General features: G+C 53.8%; 1 protein-coding gene across 1 annotated transcript in view; it reads left to right on the top strand.

Moving 5' to 3' along the window:
* ITGA11 (integrin subunit alpha 11) overlaps nucleotides 1-18,810 on the top strand; it is a 110,221-nt gene that overhangs the window by 11,610 nt on the left and 79,801 nt on the right. Inside the window, exon 2 of the mRNA XM_056127500.1 lies at nucleotides 7,713-7,824. Coding sequence (XP_055983475.1) covers nucleotides 7,713-7,824 — 112 coding nt within the window. The remainder of the gene's footprint in view (nucleotides 1-7,712; nucleotides 7,825-18,810) is intronic.

Raw genomic sequence — 18,810 nt, 5'->3', positions numbered from 1 at the left:
CTACAGTCAGGGCTGTTCCTGGCTTGGGGTCCGTCAGTCATCGCCCTTCTCCAGGGTCCGGAGGACAGTCCTGAAGATCCTTCCAGGCCAGCTGCTGTTGGGGGCTGGACTGACAGTGTAGGGGGAAGGCACTCACCTCACACCCAGCTGGCCCGGGGTTCAATCCCCAGCATAGCATGTGGGCCTCTGTGCTTACCAGGAGAGATCCCTGAGCACAGAGCCAGGAGTCAGCCCTGAGTTCTACCAAGCGTGACCCCCACCTCTGCTGCCAGCCAATCAAACACAAACAAACAAACAAAAAAATAACAGATGGCTGCCAATGACTCTCCTCCAAGGGGGTGAGGGGTCAGGTGAGCCCACGGTGTCCTCAGGCTTCGGAGCCCCCAGACCCAGCTGTGACTGAACCTGGTTCAACATCAGATGCACAGAGATGAAAACAATTCCTTAGGCTCAGGGCACAGAACAAAGATCCAGGGGAGAAAAGATGACAAGAAATACATCTGCGAGGATGAGGCCCCCTTGCCTGACCACACAGTGAGTAATTCAGTCTCAGATGGAGGGTTTGGGGCACTTGTCGCAGCCCCAAAGGTCCCAGGAATCAGGCCATTTCGTTACTTTCTTAGCTAAGAAAACAACTAAGTGTTGGAAGCGGGGGAAAGTACCAAGCCTCCTTCCTGAAGGAGGCGGTGACCAATCGACAGATCCATCATGTGTGTTCTGGAGGCAAAGGCGAGGGGCCCAGCCCAGGAGCAGAGAATGGGGTCTGGCAGCAAATCCTGCTGGGCGTTCACAATTTTCCATGGACTTGCTCAGCCTACACGCTGGCAAACTCTTGGTTTCTGGGATGCTCGGGACCTGGCACCACCCCTAACGCTACTTCCCCACCCAAGGGGGCTGATGTTCAGGGTTTGGTGATGCTGCTGAGGTTGGCACTGCACCTCAGGGGCCAGGCTGTGTCGAGAACCTTGTTAGGGATCTCTCCACCCTTCTTGTTTTTGTTTGTGTTGTGTTATTTGGAGACCAGACCCAGTGGTGCTCAGGGCTAACTCTTGGCTTTGTGCTCAGGAACCATTCCAGGGCTTAGGGGACCACCCGGGTGCCAGGGATTGAACCCAGGTCACCGTCTGCAAGGCACCCACCCCACTGTACTATCTCTCTGGCCCCTCCGTAATCCTTCTGAGAGCTTTGAAAAATAAAAAGTGATCTGGGCCAGAAATATGGTTCAGTGGTTCCAAGTGGTCATCACTACACTAGGAAGGAAATACTTTTTGCACTTTATTGAAACACCGTGGCTTACAAAATTGTTTATAAAACAGCTGTTTCTGGCATTCAATGTCCCAACACCAGTCCCACCACCAGTGTGACATTCCCTCCTCCAGTGTCCTCAGTTCCCCACCTACCCCCCTCCCACAAGCCAGCCCCCTTAGTAAAAACAAAATAAATTCTTTAATACTGCTTAAAGAAATGCCCTACCCGCAATAGCACAGCGGGGGCAGGGCGTTTGCCTTGCGTGTGAGCAACCTGGGTTCGATTCCTCCGTCTCTCTCGGAGAACCCGTCAAGCTACTGAAAGTATCCCGCCCGCATGGCAGAGCCTGTCAAGCTCCCCGTGACATATTTGATATGCCAAAAACAGTAACAACAAGTCTCACAATGGAGATGTTACTGGTGCCCGCCCAAGCAAATTGATGAACAGTGGGAGATCAGTGCTACAGTGCTGCTTACAGTGCTACAGTACTGCTTGTTATGGGGTTGGAGCGATAGCACAGCAGGTAGGACATTTGCCTTGCATGCAGCCAACCCAGGTTCGATTCCCAGCATCCCTTATGGTCCCCCAAGCACCACCAGGAGTAATTCCTGAGTGCAGAGCCAGGAGTAACCCCTGTGGGGGGAGGGGGGTGACCCAAAAAGAAATATATATATATATATATATATATATATTGCTTGTTACAACTAAAGGGTAAAGGGATTTCTTGAAAAAGAATTCAGTATAAGACTTGTGAAAATTGTTATTCTTCACAATGGGGTCATCAAAGTCCTCGTCTGAGGGGTTGCTTGAGGCTTCTGTGCTTTTGTTTACTGCTACTTTCCCACCACTCTGCTGTGCCCTGCGGGGCTGTCAGAACTGTGCAATGTGGACGTGCTTCCAGGAGTTCCAGGGTCTGCAACACTGGGATGAGTTTCAGCAGTCTGGCTGCATCTCTCCTGCGACTAGTCTCCAAGCTGTGAAACTGCACCCAGGTTGCCATGGCAGCCGCTGTGGGAGGTGGGCGTGGCTTCCGGAAGTACCAGGCTGGGGGAGGCTGCCCGCCAGCACGCAGACTTTCCTGACCCCAGAGTTTTCAGTCCAAAAACCGGTGTGCCTGGAACTTTCTTCAGCTTGGCGCCTCTGCAGAGATGAGTGGAGCTGGCCGTGAGGGCAGTGGTGGCTGCGGGGCGTGGGCACGGACTCACTCGCCCACCCCCCTCCTGAGGGTGCCCAGGCTTCTCCCTAAGATGGTGTGCCTGTGAATTTAGCTGCATCTCTTCTGAGATTTGTGAAACTGAGCCAAGAGATTCCATGGCCGCAGCTTAGAATGTGGGAATGGCTGTGCCAGAAGAAAATAGTCTGATAAACACGAACAAAGGAAGCCTTTGCCATCTCTCAAGGGCCGGCAGCCCCCTGCCGGGCCTGTCCAGCCTCCTCCCTTGCTCTGCCACCCCCCACGCAGGGCGACCACCCCCTGCTCCTAGACTGCCTGGCCTGATTGCTAATGAGGATTTTCACTCTGACAGCTGCAAGCGCTCTAAGACCCTGCAGCAAGTCAAGAACAAGGACGTCAGGGAGCACTGGGGAGGAGCCTGAGAACAAGGACTCAGGGGGAGTGCTGGGGGAAGAGTCTAAATAGAAGGGCTATGGCAGGTCTCCAAGGTCATCGGGGTCACCAGCACCCACTGGGGAGGCCCCCAGTGTCCGTCGTCCCACCCTCTGAGTCCCCATTCTATCCTCTGAGCACCTGTCTCACCCACTGGGTGTCTGTCCTGTCCTCTGAGCACCTGTCCTGTCCACTGAGTGCCTGTCCACCCAATGAGCACCTGTCCACCCACTGAGTGCCTGTCCTGTCCTCTGAGCACCTGTCCTGTCCACTGAGTGCCTGTCCACCCAATGAGCACCTGTCCACCCACTGAGTGCCCGTCCTGTCCTCTCAGCACCTGTCTTGTCCACTGAGCACCCGCTCCATCCTCTGAGCACCCATCTCATCCTCTCAGCAACTATCTCATCCTCTCAACACCTATCCTGTCCACTGAGCACCTGCCCCATCCTCTGAGCGCCTGTCCCACCCTCTGAGCACCTGTCCCATCCTCTGAATGCCCGTCCCACCGTCTCAGTGCCCAGTGAGCACCTGTCCCATCCTCAGAGCTCCCTCCCTGTCCATCTGAAGGAGACAGATCTGTACATGAGGTCTCAACACCCCACCTGGTGAGTCTTTTCACCCTCAGAGGAGAGGTTTGCAGGCCAGCCAGCGGTGGCAGAGCCAGCGAGACCTCAGGGCCCCTAGGGCCAGTTTAGGGCCACTTCCTTTCCAGGCCTCATTTGCAGGAGGGACATTCTATTCCTGGTTCCCTTAGCTCTGAGTACTCCAACCAGAGGCATCTCCTCTGTCCTCTGCCCTTGACCCTGCACTGGTGCTGCCCAGCCCCCTTCTCTCCTGACAGGTCAGAGGGGGGGAGGGTTACTCATCCCAGGCCCACACAGCTCTCTAGTCCCCCGTGACAGTCTGGTGTCCCCAGTGCCTGAAATATGAGGGGTCATTTTTTTTTGCTTTTTGGGTCACACCCAGAGGTGCACAGGGGTTACTCCTGGCTCTGTTCTCAGGAGTTACCCCTGGCGGTACTCAGGGGACCATATGGGATGCTGGGAATCGAACCTTGGTCAGCCACGTGCAAAGCAAACGCCCTACTTGCTGTGCTATCGCTCTAGTCCCAAATATGAGGGGTCTTAAGGGGCCCCATGCGCCTTGTCCTGGGCTCTGGTCACTTTTTCTGGGCTCTGGTCACTCTTGCTGGGGTTGTCCAGTTCCTGCACACAGCAGGGCCTTCCCAAGAAGGTGGCCACATTGGCTAGACCCCACCAAGGCCCCTTGTGCCCCTGAGCTCCAGATGTGCCCAGAAGTCATGGGTGCAAAAGCAGGTGTCCATGACTGGCCTCATGGGGGGCAGAAGCAGGCATCTGAGGCCTCTGGAGTTCGGGTTCAGGGGCAAACAAGGATCTGAGCAAGGAACGCTGAGCGTGGGGTGACAGCTGCCTGCAGCCCTTCTCTTTGGCTTGAAAAGCAAAACTTGTTCATTTTTGCCTGGAGTTTCCTCCCTGAGTGTGTCTGGCTCCAGCCCACTGGAAAAAGCACTTTCATCCCTGCACCCGGTCTGGCCTCCGGATCTGAAGTGCTGGCAGGACGCAGGGCAGATGCTCGCGTGCCGGCGACCGGAAGCCGCCTGTGTTTGCCCAAGAGAACTTCCCAATGTGTACCGGGCCTGGCGTGCAGAACACTCACCCCTCTGGCTAGGCTGACGGGGAGAAATGAGGCCCAAGAGGCTTCACTGAATCTCCAGGGACTCGGGCAAGGGTGTGACAATGCGGAGATCAGAACCTAGCCCCCTGGACCTGCTCACTCTGTGTCTCTGTGGGCCCACCTGCCATGAGGGTCACAGTCCTGTCTTCTCTGACTCAGGTGTCCCGCTCCCACCCTGGAACACAGCATGTCACAGACCCACATAGTCAAGTACTGGATTAAAGAACTGGAGACGTGGGAGTTGGAGAGATAGCATAGCGGGTAGGACCTTGCACGCAGCCGACCCGGGTTCGATTCCCAGCATCCCTTATGGTCCCCTGAGCACCGCCAGGACTAATTCCTGAGTGCAGAGCCAGGAGTAACCCCTGAGCATTGCCGGGTGTGACCCAAAAAGCAAAAATAAATAAATAAATGACTGGAGACGAGTTGAAGGGAGGTAATGAGACAAGGTTAATGAAGGGGCACGTGAAGGAGAGTCAGTGAACTCGGAGAGACCCAGCCCTCTGCTGGCTTTGCTGCTCTTCCTTAAAACAAACCTCCAGGGGCCAGATTGATAGTCGAGCAGGGAGGGTGCTCGCCTTGCATGTGGCGGCTTCAGGTTCGAGCCCCAGCATACCATCATGGCCATGATGCCATGAGCCCTGAGAGCTTGTCTTTGGGGTGTGGAGACGCTCAGGTAGCAGCACCCATGAGAGCCTGAGCTCCGCTCCCCACTGCTGACCCCACCCCACCCCACGCCCCTTGGGTGAGCCCCAGCACCACCAGGAGAAGAATAAAGGAAAGTCAGGTGACAGGGTGGCCTGGTGCCGGGAGGGAGATAGTGACCTGGACCGTCCTGGGTTATAGGGGTGGGCTGGGGGTGCGAGCATTCCAGGCGGACACAGCAGAACCAAAGCTCTAAGCAGAGCCCCCACGGGGCTGGAGCAGAGGGTGGGGGAGAGGCGGGAAGGTAGGGCAGAGGCAGTGGAGGTGGGGAGCCCTGCAGGTCTCACAGGCTGCCTCTGACTGGGATGACTAGAAAAAGCAGCAAGCACTAAGAGCAGGGGATCCAGACCCAGGCTCTCGCATCTGGCCCCCAGAGGTGCTGGGATTTTCGGACGGTCAAGCACTCCCTGTGCTCCGCACCCTCTCTCTGCTGCTGGCAGCAGGTGCAGGCAGAGAACTGTGCCTCACCTGTGCAGGTATGTGGGCGCGCCCAAGCTGCATTTCTCTGTGCAAGCATCGCTACATATGCATATAGACACATACTATTCTGTGTGCATGCATGTGTGTGCTTGTGTGCATGTTGTGTATGCATGTGTGTCTGTGTGTGCATGTTTTACATGCATGTGTGCATTTTTGTGTGTGTGTGTGTGTTTGCACGTGCATGTGTGCGCCTATGTGTGCATGTATGTACATGTGTGCTCATGTGTTCTGAAGACAGACCGGAAAGGGACACTATTCCCTCTGCAGCTTCACCTCCTGGGCCTTTTTCTCTGCACACCTCCCCACTCTGCTCCAGTGACCCTGGCCTCACTCCGCTGTGTCGTTTTGTCCCATATTCTCTGGCCCTGTTCATCTCTGCCATCACTCAGGGTCCAGGCTTTGCCCCTGAGACTCTAAGGGGCTAATGTGCCCAGCTGACACTCACTGGGCAGAGTGTTCCGGGAAGGACAGGGCAGCAACTCCCAGACCTCCACCCACGGCAGCTGCTCCCTGATCAGCCCAGCTCACCCACCCATTCTAGGCTTGCCCGAGTCAGAGTTCCTGTCGCAGCTGTGGCAGCAGGAGGCAATGCTCACCCCATGTCCCGTGTCCACCCGACCTGTGTCTGCCCACCCAGGTCTACCCAAGCAAGTGGAACCCCCCCCCGCCCGGCATCCGCCAGCCCCAGGTGCCCAACCACCATACCTCTGGATTCTGATCCTTGGACCTTAAAGATGCAGCTCTGGCTGTTGGACCCATTGCCAGGCAAGAGAAAAGGGACGTGTGCAGGGAAATTCTTGTTCTTGCAAAGTATGTGCCGTTCAAAGCAGCCACAGCCCTTGACCACTGCCGGGGGCCAGAGTCTGGGGAAGGCTGGCGACATTTGCAGGGACAAAGCCCCGACCCAGGGTCCTGTCAAATGGTCAGTTGGCCTCCCTGGCCCTCATGGTTGTAACTGGATTGTGGATCGAGTGACTGACTCTGTGAATCTCCCCAACCCCTCTCAGCCCTGATGGGCTCTCAGCCCTGGGGAGTCTGGGAAGGAGAGTCCTGGGCTGTCACCTCAGGGGACCCTGGGTATCCAATTGGTAGTGGCACTTGGGCAGGGGGATGACTTGGGCATGCTGAGGCATCGCATGGCCCTGAAACCGCCTCATGGAGGGGCTGTCATGCGGGCGCATCTGGGGTCCTGATGTCCTCCAGACCTCAATCTCCTCATTCCGGGGGGAGCTGACCCTTCCCCCAAATGTGGCTGAGGCTGGCGCCTTTCCCACTGGTCTGAGAGGAGAAATGATGAATGTGAGCTCAGAGACCCAGAGACGCAGACACCACCACATTGTAGGAGCTTCTCTTCATGACAAATGCCAAGGGGACAGGCATTTGGGCTTCTTCCCCAGGTGGGGAGAAGGGAGAAGTCATTGGCCTAGACCTAAGGGGAAGGGTAAGATATTTAGGGGTGGGTGAAGGGGTTAGGGGCCTTTCCCTATGTTCAGCCAGCTGCACCTGAGACCTGGTGCCCATGGGATTGAGCGTGGGGGATCCCTCATCGTCAGGCAGGCAGAAGGGAAGAGGAGACAGGCAGGGAAGGGTTGAGGGAGCCCCAGGAGCTGGAAGAAGCAGAGCGTGGGGGAAGAAGAGGAGGTTCAGGAGAAAGGAATGCTCTAGTCTAGAGACAGGATTCGGAGGCGGGGAGTCCTCTCTGTGCTGACTTCCACCCCACACCTCTTCGGAGGGTGGCACCCCAGGGCTGACACTCAGCCTCCCACCAGCAGGGTATTTCACCCACTTCTGGGATCCCCAGAGAGAAGATGTGGGGCTCCCCAGCCAAGCTCCCAAGGCAATGGTGCCTCTCATACACTCAGACTCAGATTGACAACCCCAGCCCCGCATGAAGCCCCCAAACTCATACTGGTGCTCCCAGGGTCACCGATGCCCCCAGTATCACACTGACGCCCCCACCCTTCTCTCTCTGCCACAGGGCTCACAGCCCCCTTCAACACAGACACCAGGCACCCACGGGTCATTGCTGGCTCTAGGAGCGCCTTCTTCGGCTACACCGTGCAGCAACATGACATCAGCGGCAAGAAGTGGTGAGTGTGCCCCACCCCCGCCTCTCCTGACCTGTCCCGGTGGCCCTGAGGCTGCCCAGTACCTACCCTTTGGGAGGGCTGGACAGTTCCAGCTCCCTCTCAGACACCGGGGAACAGGGTGCCCAGCCAGGTCCTCCCTCAAAGTCCTCAGCGATGGGTGGAATTGCTGAATTATTACATGGTCGTACACATTCAGGGTTAGTGGGATCCGCCAATCAACTATTTGGGGAAAATGGTTTAGGAAGTTCATCTCTCTGACATCCTGCATTCTCGTGAACACCTGGTACTGTCTGCCTTCAAGCCTTAGCCATGCTGATGTGTGTGGCATCCTTTTACACACGTGGAAGTGACTAGAGACTAATGAATTGAGCCAGAAACATGTTGGCTATTTCGGTGCCCTGTTTTGTTCATTTTCTGACTGAGTCTTTTGCCCGTTTTTTAGTTGTGTTGTGTATCTTTTTCTTAAATATTTATAGGAATTTACATAATATATTCCTTAAACAAATCATTGCAAGTAACTTGTATAAAGAAAGCACTGCAGGAGCCGGGGCGATAGCACAACAGGTCGGGTGCTTGCCTTGCACATGGCCGACCTGGGTTCGACCCCCGGTATCCCATATGGTCCCCCAAGCACTGCCAGGAGTAATTCCTGAGTGCAGAGCCAGGAGTAACTCCCCCTGAGCATTTCCTGGTGTGACCCAAAAAGAAAATAAAAAAAAAAAGCACTGTGAACCACCTTCGCCAGCAGTGGCCGACCTTTTCATTCTCTTAGTAATATCTGTTTTGGGAACAGAATGAATCAAGTCCATAGATTGATTGGCCTTTTGTGGGAAAGGCGACAGGAAGAGTCATACCAGCAGTGTTCAGGGCTGACTCCTGGTTCTGCACTACTGGAAAACATCTGGCGGTGCTCAGAAAACTAGGCATAGACCCAGGGTCAGCTGCGTGCAAGGCAGCAACTACCCCGTGCTCTCTCTCCGGCCCCTCATTCCTCTAAAGTGTGGAAGGGGAGCAGCGTGGGCTCTCCACATTCTTCTTGGGGGAAATTGTTTTGGCTCTGCTAAATCCTTTACATTTCCATTCGGATCATGGAAGGAAGCTCCTCAGCGATGCTCATGGGCCCAGGCCACTCCAAACAGGGCCCACAGGGTTCAAAGCTCAGACCCAGCTCAGAGAGACTGTGCAGGCTCCGTGGCACTCGAAGGCCACCAGAGCTGCACAAAGCAATGCTCAGGGAACCGCACAATGCCAGAGACGACGCCTGGGTTCCTGAGCCCTCTCTCAGGCTTCTGCATGGATTTTAGTAGCTATTTGTTAGTGTCCCCCAAAGTTGCTAAGATTTTCACTGGATTGTGTTGGATTTATAGATCAATCTGGGAAGAAGTAAAGTATTAGTAAGCGGCTTCTAACGATTACTAAGATGAATTCACACATCTCTCTATTCATTTAGTGCTTTAAAATTTTTTTCTCTCAATTGTGCTTTGTGATTTTTAGTGCAAAGTTCCTATTATAGGGGCCACCTAAGCCTTATAGGTAAAATTCTTCTTGGAAAACTTGTACAGAAGTTAATGTTCTTGTCCCACTTGCAGCTGACCCCAGCTCAATCCCCAACACCACATGTAATCCTTAAGCACTACCAGGAGTGATCTCTGAGCACAGAACTAGGAGTCAGCGCTGAGCACTACTGAGTGTGACCCAAAACCAAGGGAAAAAATTCTTATTAAACATATATTATTATACTAGGGCTGGAGCGATAGCACAATGGTAGGGCGTTTGCCTTGCGCGCAGTCAGCCCGGTCGAGCCGGGTTCGATTCCTCCGCCCCTCTTGGAGAGCCTGGCAAGCTACCGAGAGTATTCAATATGCCAAACACAGTAACAAGAAGTCTCACAATGGAGACGTTACTGGGCCCACTCGAGCAAATCGATGAACAATGCAAGGACAGTATTATACTAATTCTTAGCATTTGGTATTTTATACCAATTATTATGTAATATTCTTATTTCATGTTCTAATATTTTAGTCTAAAAACGCACTTACTCTTTGCATATTTACATAATATTCAGCAACTCGTTGCCAGAGCTTCTGTGTTTAGGGCTTCATGTCTGAGTCTTATACAGCCTCCTATCTGTGGTTTCTGGGTGTCCTCCATCCCCTCATCCCCCAAGGCAACAGGTCAGCCAAGCTTCTCTGTTCTGTTTCCATCATATCTTGTGATTTATGGCCTTTTTATCTCTGCCAAGACCCTAGAATGTGCCCCTCAGAGGACCGGCCTCATTACCTGTTTACTTTACTGCTGATGTTCCTCCACTCACAGGACAATGGCTTTTAGGTCAATAATACATCAAGATAAGCATTTCTTCTAAGCATTTCTTAGATACAAAAAGTGTATCTGAGCAAAGCAGCAGCTTAACACTTGCATATCCTGATTCTATTCTTATATACAGGTATTTTACTTTGTAATTCCAAAATTTTTATTTTACTTCTTTTCTGACAAGCTACCTGTGACATATTCGATATGCTAAAAACAGTAACAAGCCTCACAATTTCTTGTGAGACGTTACTGGTACCCACTTGAGCAAATCGATGAACAATGGAAGGACAGTGCTACAGTGGAGTGCGATCTTTTTCGCAAAGATTTCGATTCTGTTATTATGATTATGATTCTGTTAAAATAATCTTCCTCCCATTCATCCATCTTCTACTCTATTTTGTTTGAAGTATACTAACCCAGAAGTCTTGTGAACGAACTCCAGTGTTTGTTTTCTTACTGATGCTCCTTCCAGACTCTGTTTTACTGGTGCTTATTAGTCCATTTTGCCCAATTCTTTGCTTGAGGAGCAGTTTTTTGTTGAATTCGTACTTGTCATCATGAGGGGCATAGCTCAGTAGCAGAGTATTCGACAGCATATCTCTCATCATGAGTAGTGTGCTTTATAGGCCACATACCATAGTAACCTTTTTTAAAGAATGGGAGCAATAGCACAGCGGTAGGGCGTTCGCCTTACAAGCGGCCAACATGGCCGACCCGAGTTCGATTCCTCCGCCCCTCTCGGAGAGCCTGGCAAGCTCCCCGTGATGTATTTGATATGCCAGACACAGTAACAACAAAGTCTCCAATGGAGACGTTACTGGGCCCGCTCGAGCAAATCAACGATCAATGGGAGGGCCTTTACTTTACTTTACTTTACTTTATGCTTTGTTATATTAACACTTAAAATATGGTGAAAAGCTCCCAGATCTCTTTTTGGGGAAGGTACACCCAGCAGTGTTCAGGGCTTACTCCTGGCTCTGGTCAGGGATCACTCCTGGTGGGGCTCAAGGGACCATAAGGGATGCCTGGATCAAACCCAGGTCAGCAACATACAAGACAAGTGCCCTATCCACTGTGCTTTCGCTCCAGCCCCAGTCACCCAGATCTTACTCTGGCTCAGTTTGACCACGGGGAGGGAGGGTATCACCTAGCTTTACCCTTTATAGGATGCAGTTTTCACTCGTAAAGTGGGGGTTTTCAGGACCCCTGCAGAAGGCCTGTCACTGTCACTGTCACTGTCCCTGTCCTCCCGTTGTTCATCGATTTTCTCGAACGGGCCCAGTAACTTCTCCGCAGTGAGACTTGGTTGTTACTGTGTTTGGCATATTGAATACGTCATGGGTAGCTTGCCAGGCTTTGCCATGCGGGAGAGATACTCTCGGTAGCTTGCCGGGCTCTCTGAGAGGGGTGGAGGAATCGAACTCGGGTCGGGCGTGTTGGTTGTGTTCAAAGCAACCACTCTACCGGCTGTGCTGTCACTCCATCTGAAGGCCTGTGTCTTCAATAAAGTTTCCATCCCATCTCGGCAGGAACTCCAACATCTCCAAAGTCACTGTTTCCAAGGATGTGTTTTCATAGATTCTTCCAAAGTCTTAGGTGTTGTGCCCAGTTTAGGAGTCAGTCAAGGATGGAAGCTCACTTGTAGCTGAGTTCTTGGAGGTTCTCTCTTTTCTGGCCAGCCCCTGCCAGTCCTAACCACCTGGTAACTGCAGCCCCTAGTCACCTATAGCACCAGGAATGTGTCACACTGAGAAGGTGGCCCTGTTTGCTTCATAGGACAGCGCCCTCAGAGGGCTGGGGGACATAGGGGGTGAGCCCTGGTGCTTGCTACTGACTGCCTGTAAAACAGTCTAGATTTCCTGGTTGTTTAGGGCTAGGATTTGAAGCCTCCCGTCAAATTCTCTAATGGACTTAGATATCATTTCCCTGGGAAGCTTATGGGATCCTTCCCTCTCATCACTAGATGGGAATTCTTCATCTCCCTTTTATAGCTTCTGCCAATCCCTGGCATTTTGGAAATGTGCAAAAGAACTTGCTTAAGAAGACGGGAGGTTGAGTTTATCCTCTCCAGGGAAGGCTAGCTGTGAGTGTGCGGAATCCATCCTCTGTCTGAGGGCCACAGAGCCCAGTGGCCTGCTAAGGCCATTGCTTCTGACCAATATGCGCTTATGAAGTATCTGTTCATAAATATTGCCAGGCTCTGCAAAATACTGGCCTGAGAAAGGCCTGGTTCTACTCTCAAGTAACTCACAGACCAGCTGAAGAGACAACTAAACGTCCTTGAAATCATTAAAAAGCAATGCGAGGCCGAATGTGACCTGGCATTGATTATGTTCATCTTTGTTCTTTTTGTTTGTTCGGTTTCGGGGTTTGGAGGGGTCCCTCTAGTCGTGCCCAGACCACACCCAGGGCAGGGAACCCCTCTGCTTGCTTAGCCGGGTCCCCACTGCTGGTCCCACTTCCTATTTGCTCTGGCCCTCCAGGCCTGTGGTGGTCATTCAGACAAGGAGTGAATGAGTTGCATTCAGATATGGAGCCCTGGGCGGGGTGTGATCATCTGGGGGACATTGACTGGCTGACCCCCTGCTGTGTCCCCACTCAGTGCCACACCAAAGAAGAACAAAGCAAGGGTTTGAAGTCCAAAGAAGGAGGCTGGAGCGATAGCACAGCGGGTAGGGCATTTGCCTTGCACACGGCCAACCCGGGTTCAATTCCCGTAATCCCATACGTTCCCTCGAGCACCACCAGGAGTAATTCCTGAGTGCAGAGCCAGGAGGAACCCCTGAGCATCGCTGGGTGTGACCCAAAAATGCAAGAAAAAAAAAGTACAACAAAGAAAGGTGGAAAGGGCACCCCTGCACCCTATTTGCTCCTAGGAAAGATGGGGATGAACTTGCCCCTCTGAGGGCACTAGGAAAGAGCAAAGACCCCTCCAGATTTGTCAGCAAAGCAAGAAACCAATGACCAGGAGTCACAGTTCGCAGCCAACAGGCATCAAGGGGAAGTGGAGCCCCCAGCCAAGGGGGCATGGACCCGCCTGCTGGCTCCTAAGGTGGGACTGGCCTTGAGCTGCAGGGCCCCAGGCCCGTGTTTTACAGAGACTGGTCAGGAGAGGGTGAGCAGCCACGGAAGCCTGGAGGCGGACAGCCGTCGCCTGGTTTATCCTGTGTGTGCAGTGTCAGGGGACAGACATGGACAATACAGAGTGAAACGGAGCCAGTGCACAGGGACAACACAACAAGCATGAGTAGGGCTGGAGCAATAGCACAGCGGGTAGGGCGCTTGCCTTGCATGCGGCCAACCCAGGCTCAATTCCCAGCATCCCATATGGTCCCCCGAGCACCGCCAGGAGTAATTCCTGAGTGCAGAGCCAGGAGTAACACCTGTGCATCTCCGGGTGTGACCCAAAAAGCAGGGGAAAAAAAAAACTAACAGCAGAGCGCAGCAGTGGGGGTGGGGTAAGTCTGGGCTAGTCCTGTCATTTCTGAGCAATCGAGGATGCCTTGTCCTCAACGCCCCTTCCCCAGAGGACAGGGCGCTGCCAGGGTACATCCTCCCCAACCCCCTCAGACGCCCAGATCCCAGCGCCAGGAAAGGGCTCCGAAGGCTGAGCACGGGTTTGCTTGCACGAGGCCCTGGGTTGGGTCCCCAGAGCCCACAGCCCCACATCAGCAGGCCTGAGCTCTAAAGTCACCAGACCAGAACACTGAGCCTGGAGAGACCGCGGCCTCCAAACAGCACAGCTTGGTGGGGGGGGGGGGGGGGGGGGTGAGGCACCCTATAAACAATCTGGTCCCAGCACTCCCGGACACAGACCCACCAGCCGTCCCCCAGCGTCCACCCGTGACACCAGACCCTGGAATAAACCTCTGAAGATGAGGGAGGCTGGAAGGAGGCTTGTGTTTCCTTCAGCTTCACCTCTGCTCACCCCAGTTCAGACAACCCAGACCCATGGCAGGTGACCTTTCACCCCAACTCAGCGCCTTGGCCAGCTTTCAACAAGCCTGGGCTAGGCCACGTCAGCCTCACTCCCAGCTACGTGGGGAGAGGACAGGAGAGGTGTCCCTGCCGGCCGGCCCTGGCGAGCATCACAGAAATCCTCAGAACACTGAGGCTCACGCACGGAAGCCCTTAGTCAGCCAGTCTTGGGGACCATTCGACATCCCCCAGGCTCCCATGTGAGACCGGCAGGGGCCACATCTGTGCCTTTGGTCCCCCAGAACCAAAGCCTCCAGGTACTGATTAAAGTACCCAAGCTGGGCTCAGTCTTCCACTCCGACTTCACAACTGTCACCTCTGGGGACCTAGGACAGGAGCCTCAAGGCCCTAGTCCTCTGGGAGAGGAAACTTTGGGGCACCACGTTTTGTCATGTGGTCTATTGTGCTCTGTGGTACCAAGGATCAAACTCAAGACCTCACGCTTTGCCAGAGAGCCACAGGCCCAGACCTGAGACTCACTAGCTTTTAGGACCAGAAGCTGTGGTGAGAGTCTCGGGGGTGCAGATATTTGCAGGTCTGTCCCCTTTGACAGCAAGTTAATGGAGAATGTGGGAAAGTGTGTCAGCGGGGAGAGAGAGGCAGACTGGCTGGGCCTCCCCCAACTGCCCCCCAGGGCCAGGCTGCCGGCTGGAGAGAGCCAGGATTGTGGGGTCCCCAGATCCACCCCAGGCCAGCACATTCACAGAATTGGGACAGGGAGTCAGGGTGAGAGGTCAGTCAGGAAGAGAGACCCCCAATTCAGATAATGCAATAAATGCAGGGGACAGCAGAGCCCCCCCCCCCCACACACACACACACTTTCTCAGAATTCTCTCCTTCTCCCATCCTGTCTCCCATCTCCTGCTCTTGTCCCCTGGGGCCTCTGATGACCCTGTCCCATGCCTGCACACGGCTGTCAGTGCCCCTCATCTCTGAGCCTGGTGTGGCCCCTTGAGGGGAGCAGAAAGAGGAGTCCAGCCCAGCCCAGCCACTGCCCAACTGCTCAGGGGTCTCGGGAGAGCCACCTGGTAAAAGTAGTGAGGCGGGAGGAAAGGGCGGAAACCCCAGGAGTGGGGATGGAGAAGGAGGTCAGACCCCTGGTCCTGGTTGGCCCAAAGCACCTCAGTTCTGGGTCGCAGGAGAGACACATGTGGCCAGGAAGCAGATTTTTACAAATTTTTTAAAAAATTAATTAAAGAATCTTGACTTATAACATGTGTAACATTATCGAGAGTAGAGTTTTAGCATGTAATAATTCAACACCAATACCACCACCGGTGTCAACTTCCCTCCCCTCCCCTCCGCCAGTGTCCCCATGTGCCCCCCACTCCCTCTGTCCCTGCTGCCCCCTTGACAGTCACTTCCAAAGTCCAGTGGTTGCAGTTAGATCTGACATGGTCAGTATGGCGGAGTCTGTGTTTGGGTATCTGGCTACACCACTCTCCCACACCACCAGTGTGTGACCGAAACCCTGACCCCTGTCCCCCATCACTTCCCGTCTTCGTCTTCTTTGCAAAGAAGAACCTCCTGGCAGGTCCTTTAGTGGGGACTTCCCCCAAGGCTTGGGCTGTCAGAGCAGGGAGGTCACATGACCGTGGCAGGGAGGGAGAGTCCAGCAGCCTGCTCCCTTCCCCCACCGCCACCCCCCGCCTCCACCCCAAGGTCAGCAGGCATCACAGCGGGGACGGGGTCCTGTGGCCCAGGGTGATGTGAGTGGCGACAGTGCATCCCTGTGTGTATCCACACTGCCCAGGCTCATCCGTATTTTCCAGCATGAAAATTTGGGATCATAAAGTTGCTGGCTCGGAGTTGGAAAGGAAGGGAAGTTTCTGAAAAGTAAGAAAGTCTCTGGCAGGGAGGAACTTAGCACAGGTCGAAGTTAAGTATCACTCACCTTTTTCATTTGTTTGGTTTTTTTGTTGCTTTTATTAATGAAACACCATGAGGTACATTTGTAGACTTACAAATTTTTGTGCTTGGGTTTCAGTTATACAATGGTTGAGTACCCATCCCTCCACCAGTGCCCTTTTCCCACCACCACGGATCCCAGTTTCCCTCCCACCCCCCATCCCCCCATCCTACCCTGCCTCTGTGGCAGGGCACTCCCTTTTGTTGTCTCTCTCCTTTTGGGTGCTGTGGTTTGCAAAAGAGACATTGGGTGGCAATCATGTTCGGTCTACAGTCTACTTTCAGCATGCTTCTACCATCCCAGGCGGATCTTCCCAACACCCTTTAGTTGGTGCTCACTTCTCTATCTGAGCTGCCTTTACCCCCTAGAGTGTGTTTTATAAGAAAACTGTGTTGTTGTGTTACTTAACAAATGACAAGATTGTTTGAAAGAACGCAAGGATTCCAGGGCCAGAGATGGTACAGGGGAGGGCTCACCCTGCACAGGGTGACCTGGGTTCAATCCCCGGCACCCCATATGGTCCCAGCAAGCTTGTCAGGACTGGTCTCTGAGCACAGAGCCAGGAGTAAGCCTTGAGCACAGGTAGGTGTGGCCCCCAAACCAAACAAGTAAAAGGCTGAGCCAGCACCACATCCCCAAGCACTGCCAGGAGGAGCCCCCTCAGCACCAACTGGGAGTAGCCCCTGAGCGCTGTGGAATGTGGCTCAAAATAGCACTGTAGCACTGTCCTCCCGTTGTTCATCAATTTGCTCGAGCGGGCCCAGTAATGGCTCCATTGTGAGACTTGTTGTTACTGTCTTTGGCATATCGAATACACCACGGGGAGCTTGCCAGACTCTGCCATGCGGGCGGGATACTCTCAGTAGCTTGCTGGGCTCTCCCAGAGGGATGGAAGAATCGAACCCTGGTCCGGGTTACCCGGGTTGGCTGAGTGCAAGGCAAACGCCCTACCCACTGTGCAAAATACAAATATATATATATATATATATATATATATATATATATATATAAAGCAACAACTATTCAAACAACTTCTTTTGGTGTGGGGTGCTTCTAAACAGTTCTCAGAATATCTGGGGGACATACCAGCGATCCTGCCAATCAGCCCTTTGGTTCAGCCTGAGGCCTCAGGATTCTGGACGCAGTGCTGGACCCTCCAGGACTGTACCTAGCAGCCCGAAGGAACCCATGGGTGCTGCAAACGCCACCTCCCAGCCACTGAGCTGACCTCAGACTAGTGACGTATTAGCTCTTTGCCAATGACTTCATAGACCAGCCTTCCAGGGCACTGAGTTTGCATTTTCCCTGGACTCCTCCAGGCTGAATAGGGGGGCAAGGGAGGGGGGAAGTAGAGCTGATGGGAAGCGCAGTCCAGAAGGAAATGAAAGTCCATGAAGGCCTCAGACCCAGGCGGGGTGCTGGTCTCGGCTTGGCCGTGCCACCCGCTCCATACCACACCTCAGCCTACTCTTTCCCTGGGCTTCTTTTTATTTTATTTTTTTTAATTTTTATTAGTGAGACACCATGAGGTACAGTTGTAGACTTACAAATTTTTGTGCTTGGGTTTCAATTATACAATGATCAAGTACCCATCCCTCCACCAGTGTCCCTGGGCTTCTTTTTAATTAAATAAATGATTTTTAAAATTGACTCACAGTGAGATACATAGTTACAAAGTTGTTCATAATCTGGTTACAGTCAGATAATGTTCCATCACCTTCGCCTTCACCATGTACATGTACATTTCCTACCACCAATGTCCTCAGTTTCCCTCCCGCCCCCTCCCCATGGCAGGAGCTTCTCTCTCTCTCCCTCTCTCCATCTCCCCCCCCTCTCTCTCTCCCTCTGCCTTTCTCTCCTCCCTCTCTCTCTTCCCTCTCTCTTTTGCCCCTCTTCCCTCTCTCCTGTCTCTCCCTTCACTCTCCTCTCCTTCTCTCTCTCTCTCTCTCTCTCTCTCTCTCTCTCTCTCTCTCTCTCTTCCTCCAGTCTCAGGCAAATCACACACGCACCCTGTCCCATCTCAGCCACTCTCCGTGCCACAAACACATCCCGTCCACTCTTCCAGGGCACTGTCTCCACATGCAGACAGACACGGTGACACCGACTCCAAAGGCTTCTGCGAGGAGAACACAGGAGACCCCGCACGAGGCCCTGCCGGTCTCTCCCTGAGCAGGGCCTCGACGGGAAGGGGCCCGACACCTTGTCTGGGCAGAGACCGAGCGACAGAGCCCCTCGGGGGCCTTTGTCAGGCCATTGTCAGCCTCTATCCCTCACCCGAAGCCCCCCCACCCCAGACCTCCCCCCCTCGGGGCCGGTCCCCAGCAGTCCCCGACCACAGCACCAAAATGCCCTCTGCTATTTTCCCCTGGAACAAATAGAAGCCGCCGCCATGACTCACTCCGGGGAAGGGATAAATCAGTAGAAAAGCAAAGCCCAGGATGGAATGAAAACCACCCAAATCACAGAGGGAGAGAGAAACTGCAGGCGCGGCTGTGGGCACGGCGGCCCAGGCCCCCGGCCAAGCCCGCGGCTGAGCCTGGCAGGCAGTGACGGGCAAGCGGGGCCCGCGGGGGGCCGGGGCTGGGGCTGGGGCCAGACCAGGGTGAGCACAGACGCTGGGGGCACCTCCGAGCCCCCACAGAACACACAGCAGCAACGAGAGTGGAGAGGGAGAGCCTCCCCGCCCCTACCCCATCCTGCCTCTCTCTCCTTTCTCATCTTTCTTGTCTTCCTTTCTCCATTTCCTTCCTTCCTTCCTTTCTCTCTTTGTTCCCTTTTCCCTTCCT

Source organism: Sorex fumeus, unplaced genomic scaffold (assembly GCF_029834395.1).
Source record: "Sorex fumeus unplaced genomic scaffold, SorFum_2.1 ptg000063l, whole genome shotgun sequence".
Classification (NCBI taxonomy): domain Eukaryota; kingdom Metazoa; phylum Chordata; class Mammalia; order Eulipotyphla; family Soricidae; genus Sorex; species Sorex fumeus.
Note: the sequence above shows the minus strand (reverse complement) of the source record. Positions and strands in the feature narration are given on the sequence as shown.